We start from the raw sequence: 14,615 nt of genomic DNA, 5'->3' as shown, positions 1-14,615 counted from the left end.
AAGAGATGTAGTTTGGTTTGTTGGAGTAGGATGTGTGAAAAGTTTTCTTATGTGTGGGTGGAACACAGCACTTCTAGAACTCAGTTTTGCTGACGTGAGCAGGACTTCTCAAGAACCTCATACACACACACACAAGTATATTGAAAGATTGTTATATCACCAATATAAATATATCTGGTAATATAAAATATGATGTTGGAAGATTGTTATCACACTTTTATTTTATTTTCTGTGCAAATACATTATTGTTATGTTTTTTTTTTACATTGATATTTGATATAGTTAATGTCCAGTATAAATACATGCATGTTTAGTAAAGTGACTTTTTGAGAGAAGGATTTAATATAGGTATCAGTTGTATGGTTTTTCTTCTGATATACATGTGTCTAGTTAAACTATTTACCTGTATGAATATGTTTGTGAGTAGTTAAGTTACCTCTCTGAGAAAATGATTTACCACAGATATCACAGTTATATGGTTTCTCCCCTGTATGAATGCGTTTATGTTTAGTTAAGCTACTACTTGCATAGAAGGATTTTCCACAGACATCACAATTATATGGCTTCTCTCCTGTATGAATGCGTTCATGAGTGGTTAAGTGACTTCTTAAAGAGAATGATTTACCACAAACATCACAGTTATATGGCTTCTCCCCTGTATGAATGTGTCTGTGAATTGTTAAGTGACTTTTTTGAGAGAATGAGTTACCACAGATATCACAGTGATATGGCTTCTCTCCTGTATGAATGTGTTTGTGTGTAGTTAAATCACCACTTCCAGAAAATGATTTACCACAGATATCACAGTGATATGGTTTCTCTCCTGTATGTAAGCGGTTGTGTTTAGTTAAGTTAGATTTTTGTGAAAATGATTTACCACAGATATCACAATGATATGACTTTTCTCCTGTATGAATGCGTTTGTGTTTACTTAAGACACCATTTTCAGAAAATGATTTACCACAGATATCACAATGATATGGCTTCTCTCCTGTGTGAAAGCGTTTGTGAGTAGTTAAATTACTTCTTGCTGAGAATGATTTGCCACAGATATCACAATGATATGGTTGCTCTCCTGTATGTATACGTCTGTGAGTAGTTAAGTTACCACTTTGGGAAAATGATTTACCACAGATATCACAGTGATATGGTTTCTCTTCTGTATGAATGTATTTGTGAGCAGTTAAGTGACTTTTTACAGAGAATGATTTACCGCAGATATCACAGTGATATGGTTGCTCTCCTGTATGAATACGTTTGTGGGTTGTTAAGTTACTTCTTGCCGAGAATGATTTACCACAGATATCACAGTGGTATGGTTGTTCTCCTGTATGAAATCGTTTGTGCTTAGTTAAGGTAGATATCTGTGAGAATGATTTACCACAGATATGACAGGGATATGGTTTTTCTCCAGTATGAATGCGTTTGTGTGTAGTTAAGGCACTTCCTTCAGAGAATGATTTACCACAGATATTGCAGTGATATGGTTTCTCTCCTGTATGAATGCGTTTATGTATAGTTAAGCTGTGATTCCGGGATAAGGATTTACCACAGATATCACAGCTGTGTGGTTTCTCACCTGTATGAATGCATTTGTGATTAGTGAAGTTACTATTCACAGAAAATGATTTACCACAGATATCACATTGATAAAGTCTTTTTCTTCTATGAGTATGCTGGTGAGTAGTTAAATTATTTTTTCTAGAGAATGACATTTTACAGATTTCACTGCTATGTGAATACTTTCCTATTTCTTTCAACATTTCATTTGATAAACCAATCTTTTTAGACTATGTTTTCTATTTAATCGGATTCTTAAATAATTCATTTTCCATAATTTTTCTTCTCTCACCACAATATGTAGAGGTATTTCTACTTTCTGTTTTAATATTTTATTCTTAACAAGTATTTTTACTGTTATATTTTCATCAACAGTTATGTTTGCTGAGATTTGAATATGCAGGAAACTTCATTTTGAATTTGCCCAAGTTTAATTAAGAACCTAGAATCATGTTGTACACATTCCAGACAGAGAAGCAGAAAAATTATGTTCATAATGTTACTCATAAATAATATTTCACAATATTTCTACCATATATTCATATAATCAGGGTTAAGTCTGTTGTATAAAGCCTTCCTTTAGTCATTAAAAGATAATAGATATTATGTACTCGCAGTAAAATGTTATTTTATGTCAACTTCATCTGGCATTCTGAAATAATAAAGAAACAGTGTAAGATATGGAAGATACTTAAAAAGTAGAGATTCAATAGTGGAAATTTGAATACATTTCTATATTGATAACCTTTAGAAACAAATCTTTACCAAATGACTGAACTTTACATCATACAAGCTATATTTTTTTATTCATATCAGCCATGCAGCAGCAGTCATGCTGGAGCACCACCGTATATTTACAAACTACACATACTTTCAGAGTGTTTACAATTATATACTACAGAATAATGGATGATAGCATTCTCTCTCCAAAAATGTAGCTATTCATTACATGGCTGATGGAAACTTCATTTTGAATTTGCCCAAGTTTAATTAAGAACCTAGAATCATGTTGTACACATTCCAGACAGAGAAGCAGAAAAATTATGTTCATAATGTTACTCATAAAAAATATTTCACAATATTTCTACCATATATACCTATTATCAAAAAAATTTCCATTCTCTTCTTTTAGATATTGTCTACTGAGAATTATATTAGTTGATGTGTTCAGTCATTCTACAACAGGATGCTATTTCAGAAATTTTTGGTTGCCACTTTTGAGACATCCTCAGAAATTAAGATCAGTCCTCACAGAAATCAAGATGATTTTTATGAGGATTGATTGATAGGTGATGAAAATTTTAACTACTTCTCAAGGTCAACTTCCATCACCCAGTCACATGCTGTGGAAAGCAAACTATCAGAGCTATTCTTGTGTCTTTCCTTCAGCTGCCCTCTTTCATTAACAAAGTCAATCTTCACAGCTGCAGTATGAATATTTCTACTATTACAGATTCCCTTGTGAATGCCTCAATAATAATCTTGAGGACATAGCAATGTCTCTAGTGAGTGTCCTTCACCCAGTGCCTTGGAGCAGCTGCTTAGGATGCATTTGAAGGCCCATGTCTTAGAAAACAGAGGGCATACAGATGTTTTCACTATGCTCCATGTACATTTGTTGGATGAACTGATCCTCTGCTTCCACTTCATCCAGGCAACCTGTTTCTGTACTGCCGCCACTCTACTTCCCTGAATTTTACTTTTTATTGGTCATGTCAAATCAGGTTGTTGTACTTGAGTTCAGCCCTACCCTATACTACATTCCCAAAAAGAGATTTATGTTTCAGCTGTTCCTTTGCCTCATGGACTGCCTTCCACTTATCAGAACTCTGAGAGAGAGAGAGAGAGAGAGAGAGAGAGAATCTTTTTATAGTAAGAACTAAGTTTTAAAAATCGATCATTTTGGTGAATAAATTTAGATATATTCATAATACTGTTTTATTATATTAAAGAATTTTGTTAATTTGCCTGATAAGAGACTGAAGTTTTTGAAAAGGTAGGATTTATATAACGCATTAGAAACAATATAAACAATTTTTTCTAAGATCCATTAGCTGCTGTACTATTCAACATGCAACTGAAATTGCTTGTGCTTGTATCTTACAAGCTGTAATGTTGTGCATGTTCAGTATCATATAATTACTGTATCCAAGGAGGAAATATCTTTTTTTTTTTCGGTGTTATATGTCTCAATTCTATGTAATTACCGCTTAGGGCAATCTCAAAAATATTTAGGGATTGAGGTACTGGCCGACCCTAATAGCAGCAGCTCCCCTAAAGGCTAACACAGAAGCAGGATGTCAGTACCAATAATAGCAGCAGCAGAAGCAGGAACAGACCCAACAGCACCTAACCCTAATCTTAACCATAAACACCGGGTATGCGTATTCTTTGCTTTCGCCTTAATGTGAATCAGTCGTACATTTTCGAATTTATGTAGTATAAGTGAAGGCACGTAGCGTAGTGGTTAGGGCATTCGGCACAAAACCGTAAGGTCGTAAGTTCAATTACCGGCGGTGCATTATTTCACTTTACTCCAGTCTAGTCAGCTGGCAATAATGAGTAATACCTGTATTTCAAAGGGCCAGCCTTGTCACATTCGATGTCACGCTCAATCTCCCTAAAAACTACGTTATGGGTACGCGTGTCTGTGGAGTGCTCAGCTACCTGCACGTTAATTTCACGAGTAGGCTGTTCTGTTGATCGGATCGACAGGAACACTTGTTGTACTTGACAGTGTCAGTTTTTCTGCACACTCTTATACTTCATTAAATCTCACGATAATTTTTTTCCCATTAAATACTTTTAAGTTACCTAATTTTTTTTCGTAACATACGTTTCTAAAATGAAAGTAAACAATATTACATTTTCGTTTCGTCGGTAGTTCACGTAACCTCTGATGTTTTCATACATCCCCCACCTTCTTTTTTTAAATTACGTCGTAATTCTCCACATTTACGTTAACAAACACGTTATTGCAGGTTAAAAAAGATATGAATTTCTGGGATAAAAGAAAATTCAATTTTAAAAAGTTTCACTATCATAATCGTAATCTACATCTTCCAAATGTATTCCTGCAAAGTTTTATTGACCCGCAAACAAAAAATCAGAAAAACATAGTGCAATGGGTGTAAAAAAATGTGTAGGAAACGAATATGAAAAAAAAAAGAAATGCGCGCAAAGCAACGGGAGCGTGGGGAGAGGACCTCGGAAAATTCGCAAGATCAGAGTTTTTCCCTCATAGCTTTTAGAAAAATGGTGTTTTTTTCAATGAAATTTTATAGAAATACCTTTCAAACAGCATACATTAGGATTTTCCAAGGGGTGGGGAGAGGACTTCGGAAAATTCACAAGATCCGAGTCAAGTTGTAAACATTAACCAAATTAAGAAATAAAGTCGGGAACAGGGCACCAAACTGTAGTCATATGCCCAGTGTCTCTTGGTGCAATGAGTAATTGAGGGAGTCTGCCTGCCTCTTTATTTTGTTTATAGTTATTTATATCTAAATATAAATATATTTATAAAAAATATATAAATATACATATTTTAAAGATTGTCTTTATATTTACTCTAATTTTCTTTTTCACTATATTTTACTAATTTTGTAAATCATGTTTTTTTTTCCGTTAAATAAATGTTGCTCGAAGTGAAACTTAATTCTTTTACTTACAATATCACTGTCTTAAAACGAAGCTATGTCAACTTACTGTTTTCAGATATAAACAGTGAATCGGTGTGTTGTGTCTTTTTACCAAACTATTAGCGATCTCGTTGCAAAACGGGTTTTCAAGCTTATTTGACATCAACAATCATGCAGCCTCTAACCCCTTTAGCCACAGATTCGTATCAAGGAACAATGCAGCAAATAAAGCTGATTTTATGTTTTCATCCACCGTTCCATTTAGAAATATATAACTGTATAATAGAGTATCATAGCTTGTTTAATCCAACGAGCAGAGCTATGATTAAAGCATTCCAACTGTGACCACTTTTTTCTTTTTAATCTAGGACTATTCTGTCGAATGTGTTTTTTTATGATATTAAGATGTGAAATGAGGAAGGATTTGACTGCTATTTCTAAAAATCGATCGACCACGTAGAGTCTTTCTCACTGAAACTTAATACTTCTTTTGCCGGCTGATATTTTTTTGATTTACCTGGGTCGAATGTAAATTGAAGCTGTCTTCAAATGTATTAACATATTTTAGGAACACTTAAATTATGCCACCAGTGATATTAAGGTAAGAGAGTTTAACCAGGCCACCAGCTACTCAGTCTGATTAGTTTAGGACTTTCAGTAAATCTGGCTAGCGGAGACATAAATGTAATACATATAGAAGCACCCACATCGAAATGGAGCAGAGGAAAAGATTTCAGATTCATAATCATTATGAGTAATCATAAGTAATATCTTATGAATATGAAAAATTGTTACCTACTGATCATGTGGGGCACAGAAACCAGCTAGCTTTCGGCTGCTCTTTTGGACCCTGTTGTGTCCACCACTCTGATTGGTTGGTATTGGTGCGTTTAGTCTCCTGTTCTATTTCGCGTCAGGGTGAAACCCAACCAATCACAACCTTCAGATAAGATCACGTGGGACAGTCTTTCTGAACTCTACTTTGAGCCAATAGTATCTTATAAATAGCCAGACTTTTCTTGGATTCGATTCTTGATTGCTTTCACCGTAAGGTCGGTTGTTGTGTTAAAATATTGCTGTCATTGTTATATTTGGGCTTGTTGGTTTCCTGTAAGAGAAGCATTGTTATATTATTGTTATAACATTTTGTGAACTGTGACCCTCTCCCTTTGGGTGAAGGAATTCTTTGTGAATTGTTGAACTGTTTTTCCTTTTTTTGGAAAATTGTTATTTTTTGTGCTCCGTTATACAGAATTGTTTAAAAAATTGTGAAAATGGCTTTTATGGAAGAAAGGTCAACACTGAATTTTGCGGTGGCTGTCGGCGGCCAGGAACAAATTAATTTAGAAGTTGAAGAGATTCAAGCTTTTTTGGGCATGATCTCTGAAAAGGACAGTGAGTCAAAAATTACGCCAACAAGTGAATTACAAAATAAGATTAATGAAAAAACTATAGTATACAAAAGTTACAACATGGAATCCAAGAGATTTGAACACTTAGAGGAAAGCTCTATAGAGAAGTGTCTTGGCGCCACTATGCGTGAAATTAAATATTTAATGAGAGGCACGAAATTCGCCATGATAGAAGCATGGTTCGAGTCAACAGAGCGGGTGAAGGAGTATTCGACTCGAACCTTGCAGAGTGGCAAAATTCTTCTACTTTCTTTATATCTGGGACATAGGACGTCCCAGATAAAGATTAAAAATATCCCTCCAGAAGTAGAGGTAGGCTGGATTGTGGCTACCCTGCTATTCAAAAGGGAAGATAAAATTAAAATCATACAGATTACAAGAGATGGACCTCAAAATTGGCAGGGCCAGACCCTTGAGATCCTGGCACAAACCACGACTAATGATTTAGAAGAATTGCCTGAAACAATAGTTATGGAGGACATAAGCATTCCTATACACGTGGAAGGCAGAAGGCCACACTGTTTTAAGTGCGGTAAGAAAGGCCACATAAAAGAAAAATGTCCGGACAACAAAAAAGTAGACCAGTCTACCTCTACCCCACCTCCAAGGAAGATGACCGCCAGGAGGGAACATCGACAACCAAGAAACTAAAGGAAAAACTAAAAGTAAAAGAGGTTGCACCCGCGACCCCTGCAGGAACCAAAGAAGGTATACTCCCGGCCACGGAGGCCATAACCAAGAATGCACCTACCAAAGAGGGCGAACTCCCAGCCATGGAGGCTGTTACCAGGAGTTCATCCAGCCAAGAGTGACCGCCTTGTATGAATTTATCACAGACAGCGAGGAAGAAACACAAGAGCCCACAGGTGGCTATAAAGTATGTTTGAGGAAAAGACCCAAGAAAACGAATAAGGAACATGTCCCGAAGAGCAAGGTCCCAAAGCCTGGGAAAATAGAAAAGAAAAAGAAGGAAAAGAAAATGTCGTTCATAGACATACCTATAAGTATTCCTAAAACAAAAGATTTAGTAACGGTTGCTTACAAATCCAAAAACATCTATCTAGATGGGGTCAATAGACCCCATCTAGATTCATCTGTATATAGAAACGACTATAAACAGAGCCCGATAATCATAGCAAAAGTTGTTAGAACACTTTACTATGATGTATCTAAACTCCACCTTAAAGACATTTGTATCTTTAAGAACCTAAAAAAAGCATTCGATCTGCTGGTTGAATCCTTTCTGAATGAAAAGGATGAAAGTAGGGGAATGGTCTCAAATGTCTTGAGAACCATTCCCCTGGGAAGATAAAATGGTAAGTGACTTTCCTTTCTTCTATGACTTGGAATGCCATGTTAAACATTGCATGTTTGAATGTGTGTGGCCTGAACTCGAAGAGGATGCAGGCGTGCCTCCTCGACGACCTCAGGTCACATTGTATAGATGTGATGGTTATTACAGAGACCGGCTGGACAAGCTGCAGGCCTTCTCGGCCCTCCTGAAAGACTACGAGAAAATAATTTCTCCTAGCCGGGAGGGAGGGAGCAGAGGGGTGGCTGTCTTGATCCGAAAAAGCTTGGTCATGCAGATACGTACAATCTTCATGGACCCAGAAAGTGAGTTGGTCGTTCTGGATCTGACATACAGTGGTAAGGCCTTCAGGATGGTGGGCATCTACGCACCTGGTAATGCAGGCAAACTGGTTGACTTTTTTCAACACCTGGAGAATTTCCTGGTGACATCGAGGACAGTAGTTGTACTAGGTGACTTTAACGCTATACTGGATGCACACCTGGATAGCATGGGCTCGAAGGATAGAAAGGGGAACTCATGCCTCACCAATCTGCTGAAACGCTTCAGGCTGGCAGGTCGATATAGACTTGATCACCCGAATATTCCAGTGTGGACCTGGGCAAGAAACAACGGATCAGTCAGGTCTTATATAGACAGGATAGTCGTAAGTACTAGAGACAAGCATAGATTTAGTTGTCCACAGTTTACCTATGTACCCTACACATATCACAAGTTAGTGATGTGTAGGGTGAATATAGATAAGATGCATAAACAGGGAAGCTGAACAAGACTTTATTGGATTGCGAAGCTTACCGTAGCCAGATTAAGGTTTTAGTGAAGAGGGCACTTACCGGTGCTGTGATCAACAACTGGTGGTTGAGTGCCCTCAAAAGAGCCCTTCGAATTGAGTCAATTAGATTTAGCAAACTAGAAAGGGAATTAGCTAAGGTATTAGAAGAGGCACTGAGAACGGGTTCTGTGTCACAAGTGTTGGCAGTGGACTGACATCTCAATGCCAAACACAAAGGATGCAGAGTCCGGGCTAGGACACGTGCAATGGGCCATGAAGGTATCAATGTTGCTAGATGGGCTCGCTCGGAAGAAACCCATTGTGGCATCTATGCTACAATTGGGTCTTTGGCAGATGAGTCTGGACAGGAGATCCAAGGACAAGAGGAGATATGTAAGGCCTTTTACAAGCACTTTGCCGCGTTGTTCAGGAGGGACAGAACGTTGGACCATGGGAACACCTTACAGCATTTTTCTGGCCGGCGGCCTGTGTCTTTCGGCCCGTGATGCTGAGAGCTGTGAAGGACCAATCACAGCCAAGGAGATCAGAGAGGTACTGTCCAAGTGCCCCAGAGACAAGTCACCGGGTCTGGATGGTCTTCCCTACGAATTTTATAGTAGCATGCCAGACTTGTTCGGGGACATACTGGCCAGTGTGTACACGAATTGGCAGCAGAATGGGAGGATTCCCAAAGCTGTGAGCCGAGGAGTGGTGACACTGATCAGGAAGGACCTGAGCAAAGGGGACAAAGTTAATAATTTTAGGCCCATAACTCTGCTAAACACAGAGTTAAAGATTTTGGCCAAGGTGCTTGCGAAGAGAGTTAGGGTTGTCATGGGTGACCTGGTGGGGGAAGCACAGACATGTGCCATCCCAGGAAGGACGATACAGGACAACCTTCACCTCATTTGCTACACCATAGAGCGGGTGGGTAAAATGCATGGCAACGGTGGGGCACTGGTGAATTTAGACCAGTCTAAGGCATTCAATAGGGTTGACCATGGATACCTGGCGGCAGTCCTCTGGGTGGCCAGATTTGGCCCAACCTTCCGAGGCTGGATTAAAGTCATGTACGGCAATATCGAATCAATAGTCCAGGTGAATGGGTTCTTCTCAAACCCATTCACGATCGAGTGTTCGGTTCGCCAGGGCTGCCCCCTGTCCCCGGTTCTGTATGTGTTGGTGCTCGAGCCATTACTGCAGAGATTGAGGGACACAGGGGTGGACCTGCATGATCTTTGCGGATGACGTCACCATCACTGTGTCTGATGAAGGGCATCTACCTCGAATAGAAGACGCCATGAAAGGATACGAGACGGTGACAGGAGCTAAAATTAACCAGGAAAAATCAGTCGGCTTGCAACTCGGCACCTGGTGGGGAAAGTCGATGCCTCCCAACAGTGTCGTCGGGCACTGGATGGAGGGCCCAGTTAAAATGCTCGGGGTCTGGTTTGGACCGAACCTCCAGGTGGAGAAGAACTGGAGTGAGGTGGCGAGCAAGGTGACAGCCATAACCCAGAAGTGGTCTGGGAGGAGGTTATCCTTGTTGGGAAGGGCAGATGTTCATAGCATCGGTGATAACCTACCACCTAACTGTCGTGCCTTGCCCCGATTCGTGGCTGAACAAGCTGGAGCGGATCCTTTTTCCACTTTTTGTGGGGAAGTAAAACTCTACTTGTGAGGTGCTCCATCTGTTGCCAGAAACCGTTAAAAGGTGGGCTGGGGATGCCCTGGCTGATGATGCGCAAGTACACACTGAGGCTGAGACATCTTCGGTGCCACCTAGATGGTGAGCAGGTGTGGTCAATGCTTGCCGAGCAGGTCTTCCCAAAGTGTGAGTCCCTTGTGGACTTAGGAGCATGGATCAGGCAGAGATCCAAGATGGGGGAATGGCAGGTGGAGTGCAAATAAGCACTTTCCCTCTTCTCCCGGGTGAGCGATGCTGACAGCAGAGTTACCACAGCGGATATTTATAGTGGGTTGGTAGAACATAAGTCTGATGATGTCCTGGGGGAGACTCTGGGCTTCGATAAGAGGCAGCTAGCCAGCCTGTTTGGGAGGACCTTCGAGTCGAGATTTCTGGATAACTACCAGAAATCCTTGACCTGGCTGTGCAACCAATCAGCCTTACCAGTTCGGGAAAGGTTATCAAGGCATGATTATGACACCTCCCCCACATATCCGACGTGCGGGCATGCCAGTGAAACGGGTTCACATGCCTTTGTACACTGTGAGGAGCTGAGGGAGTTGATAGCCTATGCCGAATAGCTGATGTCGGATATGGAAGGAGTATGGCTCTTGACTGAGTCCATGATAAAGATTGTACCACCTTCCTCTTTCACCAAAGAAAAGAAGGCGGTATTTCTCTGTGTAATAACCATATTGAAAGAAACGGTATGGAAGATAAGGATGAAAGGGATTGCGACAGGACAGTTCATTTCCGGACGAGTGCTAGTGAATTACTTCACCGCCCATCTTGCTTTCAAGATCCGTCTGGAGAGGAAGAGCCTGCCGCAAAGAGTGTTCACGAAAAGCTGGAAGGAAATCATAAGAAAGATGTGTATGCAAGGAGCCGTGCTAACACAGCCGGTCCGGGCATAGAGGAGCAGAGTTACCAAGAGGAAATCAACCAGTGGGTTAATGCACTAACCCAAAACCCGAAAGAGACATTTAAATTTTTAACATATATTATATCATATTAGATTATATCATATCATCTACATTGTATAAACCCATTCGTACTGAATCATTCGTAAAAGCTTGACTGACCCATATATATGTTCTTGTCTGTCCTTGTTTGTCCCCTCTATGTATCCTTGTATTAGGAGAATAAAGAAATTCAGTCCAGCTCCAGACCTTCTGAGGTCTAGTCGCTGACCACAGAGCACACAGCCAGTTCCAGCGACGACAACAGCAGCCTCATGGAGAACACCAACACTTCATTCAACAGCATTCAGGACACTCCATCATCGTCGCCACCACCAGCTTCTTAGCATCTACATCAACTCCTCTATGTACACACCAACCAGCAACGCTTGCACAGCTCTTCTCCACACTGTGAGTTGCTTCATCATGGTTAACAGCGGATACAACCTGCGAGAATTCCTGTACCAAGTAACCGGCCACAGCATTGAAGCCTCAACTTCTTACACGACATGTGGCTCTGCATTGCCGCCACAACATCTTGATACAGCACTTCAACTACTGTGTACCTTGACTATGAACTGGTATTTATCATCCTTGTGCCTGGACTTTCTCCTAACATCCTTATAGACTCTTTTCTAGGCTCTGTATTTCTTGCACACACATACATCTATGTTTGTATACACATACACTTTGTTTACATGACGACCCGTCTATTATGTTTATATGTCACACACACAGACACACATGTTGACATATCAATAAAACCTTCTCTTAAACCTTCTAACGGTTGTGTCTCTCTTTTCCTTCTGGCACTTATACTCATTTATCCTCTTTTCGTATTTTTTATTTGTATCAACCGTGCGATGTGCTAAAGGAGCCATTCCTCGTCATCCTCTCCTGATCGCGCAGTCCTTACAAACCAATGACTCTGACGTGATCACGCAGTCATACCCAACGTGATTCCAACGTGCAGTCCGACGTTTGCATGGACGTTTACTAAATGGTAACCCAGTGCCAGCTTCATGTAGCTGGAATTCTGAAGACGCCACATGATGTTGGCTAACCTGTGAAGAATGCCTTCACAATTGTGATTAAATCAACTCTGCTGCTTCCACACCAAGGCGACCTGGCTACTGATTGTCCCAAGATGTAACGTTTGTACAGACGGAAAATAAATATTGTTATTTGTTCGGATATTCTTGTTACGCTATTTTCTTCCATGTTTATGTAAGGAATTGTGTGGCACCCATCCAGTGCCAACCTCTCTTCCTACAATGGCATGGCTTGATTTGTAGGAAAGGCTTATGTAGAAATTCCATAAGATGTACCTTGTGCAGGCTATGTACACATAAGAGGTGCAGCAATATTAGAGGAAGGTTAACTGGGAAAATAATTTTTGTATGTGAAAGGTGCATAGGTACAATAAACACTAAAAATGCACAGAAAATAGACTTCATCAAATGCCAGGGGGACAAGCTAATAGTGGCTGTGGATGCTCTGAGTGCATAGCTGCAAGAATAAGAATAAGGTTGGCTTTAGTGATGTTGATCCTAAAGCCAAATTCTCAAAGTATTCCATGTATATATTGGCTATTACTGGTGATAGTAGTCAACCCATAGCTAAACCCTAATCCTGTTGATATATATCAGTTCTCTGAAGTAGGTAGTTTTTAATACATTCAAGTAAAACATCAAGCAAAGACTATAAGTAGTGATGCTGATACACAGCAGGAAGAAATGATCAGGCTAAGAAACAATCTGCTATGCAACAACTACCCAAAGAACATACTATCCACTCCAACTAGGAAGAGGAGAGAGGATGAAACCCATAAATTGAGCACAGTCTGTCTACCCTATGTTAAAGGCCTCTTGGAAAAGATACAAAAGATATGCAGCCCATATGACATCAGGACAGTATTCAAGAGCAATACAACACTTCGCAAATATCTTCTCCAAGTAAAACCACCTATAAAAGAGAATATGACCAAAACCTGCATGTAATCTATCCCGTGCAGTTGTGGTAGGCTATACAAAGATGAAACATACTGCCCCCTTAAAGTAAGGGTAGAGGAACATCATAAAGCTGTGACACAAGAGGATGTTGAAAAATCAGGTATAGCCAATCATGTATAGAAAAATGGCAGTGAGATGAAATTAAAATAATTGACAGAGAACACCACTAGAAAATACAAAAATTAAAAGAGGCTACACATATACTAGTGTAGCATAGACTCTAGTGAAATTCCTCTCATTTATTATATATATGTGCATTCAAACATAGCAAGGAAGAGCTAGCCTTTGGCCACTATTTGGATCCCATTGTGTCCACTACTCTGATTGGTTGGTATTGGCACAATTTGTCTCTTACTCGATTGCACCAACTTACCATGTATAACCAGTCAGAGTCTCTAAATAGGATCATGTGGGACAGTCTGTTTACCACACTGTTTGAGCCTACAGCTCCTTATAAAAACTCAGCTTTTCTTCATTCCGGGATCTTTGGTTCCAGACCTCTTAAGGTCTAAACCACTGACCACAAAGACACAGCCAGTTCCAGCGACAATGTCAGACAACACCACCACAGTAGCCATGTTGAGACTTACCAACTTCGTCCAACAACATTACAGCAACCTTCTTCATCGCCACTATCATGTCCTCAACATCATCTCTCTACATACACAGCTCAGCAAGTAATTCACCCAGGTTCCAACAGTTCAATGTTCGTAAATTATTTCAATACGGATCAACAGTGAAAATGGTGTGAACTTGGCGCTGAGACCGGGGCTGCACATGTTGGAAATTGGAACTGACTTGGCCACAGTAAGTGGATGGCATCAGTGATCAGCAATCAAAGGAGAATCTGCACAAAATGGGGCGCAGAAATGATAGTGAAGCAGCCGTTTCGAATCCTCAGAGAGCTGGCAATGAGTTTGGCTTGAAGCTACAGGTAGTGTTTGCGCCCTCAGAAAAGAATAAGGCAGATGTGCTAACCATGGTGAAAATCCCTGGTTGGTGGTGGTACAGGATGTACAGAGTGTGGTGGCTGCAGCATGTTGCCTGGAGGGCTCAGAGTTGAGGAGGTTGCACAGCATGAACCATATGGGTGTAGACTGGACCCTGTTCCTGGCCAGGAAGGTGGACCCTAATGTTACCAAGGAAAGTGTTTAGAAAGTGTTGCAGTGCTGCAACAGATGCCAGTCTATAGACCCCACACCAAGTGTGTATAAGGCAGGAAGGATTCAGGTTGGAGAAGATTGGAAGAAGTTGGCAATA

The 14,615-nt window shown here is 40.3% G+C and overlaps 2 protein-coding genes across 7 annotated transcripts; one reads left to right on the top strand and one right to left on the bottom strand.

Annotated features, from left to right (window-relative positions):
- Window positions 1-201: 201 nt before the first annotated feature.
- LOC106881547 (uncharacterized) lies at window positions 202-6,140 on the bottom strand. Of its 5 annotated transcripts, none has more exons than XM_014931975.3 (2): window positions 6,001-6,140; window positions 202-2,212 (listed from the first exon to the last, which is right to left on the bottom strand). In XM_014931975.3, the coding sequence occupies exon 2, from the start codon at window positions 1,761-1,763 to the stop codon at window positions 396-398; it is 1,368 nt and encodes a 455-aa protein (XP_014787461.1). In that variant the 5' UTR covers window positions 1,764-2,212; window positions 6,001-6,140; the 3' UTR covers window positions 202-395. The 5 variants fall into 5 exon arrangements, with proteins under 5 accessions (XP_014787461.1, XP_052826554.1, XP_014787460.1 ...); XM_052970594.2 differs by having other exon boundaries at window positions 5,997-6,088; XM_014931974.3 differs by lacking the exon at window positions 6,001-6,140 and adding an exon at window positions 5,269-5,399.
- On the top strand, window positions 6,105-12,539 carry LOC149134056 (uncharacterized). Of its 2 annotated transcripts, none has more exons than XM_089357414.1 (2): window positions 6,105-7,929; window positions 12,218-12,539. In XM_089357414.1, exon 1 carries the CDS (start codon window positions 6,476-6,478, stop codon window positions 7,262-7,264), a length of 789 nt encoding a protein of 262 aa, XP_089213540.1. In that variant the 5' UTR covers window positions 6,105-6,475; the 3' UTR covers window positions 7,265-7,929; window positions 12,218-12,539. The 2 variants fall into 2 exon arrangements, with proteins under 2 accessions (XP_089213540.1, XP_089213541.1); XM_089357415.1 differs by lacking the exon at window positions 12,218-12,539 and adding an exon at window positions 11,523-12,127.
- The last annotated feature ends 2,076 nt before the right edge of the window (window positions 12,540-14,615 follow it).

Source organism: Octopus bimaculoides, chromosome 9, assembly GCF_046866305.1.
Source record: "Octopus bimaculoides isolate indiv1 chromosome 9, ASM4686630v1, whole genome shotgun sequence".
Classification (NCBI taxonomy): Eukaryota; Metazoa; Mollusca; class Cephalopoda; order Octopoda; family Octopodidae; genus Octopus; species Octopus bimaculoides.
The sequence above is the reverse complement of the archived record's forward strand: the minus strand, read 5'-3'. Positions and strand labels throughout refer to the sequence as shown.

Bases quoted from the DNA above. Each gene is read 5' to 3' on its own strand.
- LOC106881547 (XM_014931975.3), bottom strand. From the start codon at position 1,763: ATGTTGAAAGAAATAGGAAAGTATTCACATAGCAGTGAAATCTGTAAA.
- LOC149134056 (XM_089357414.1), top strand. From the start codon at position 6,476: ATGGCTTTTATGGAAGAAAGGTCAACACTGAATTTTGCGGTGGCTGTC.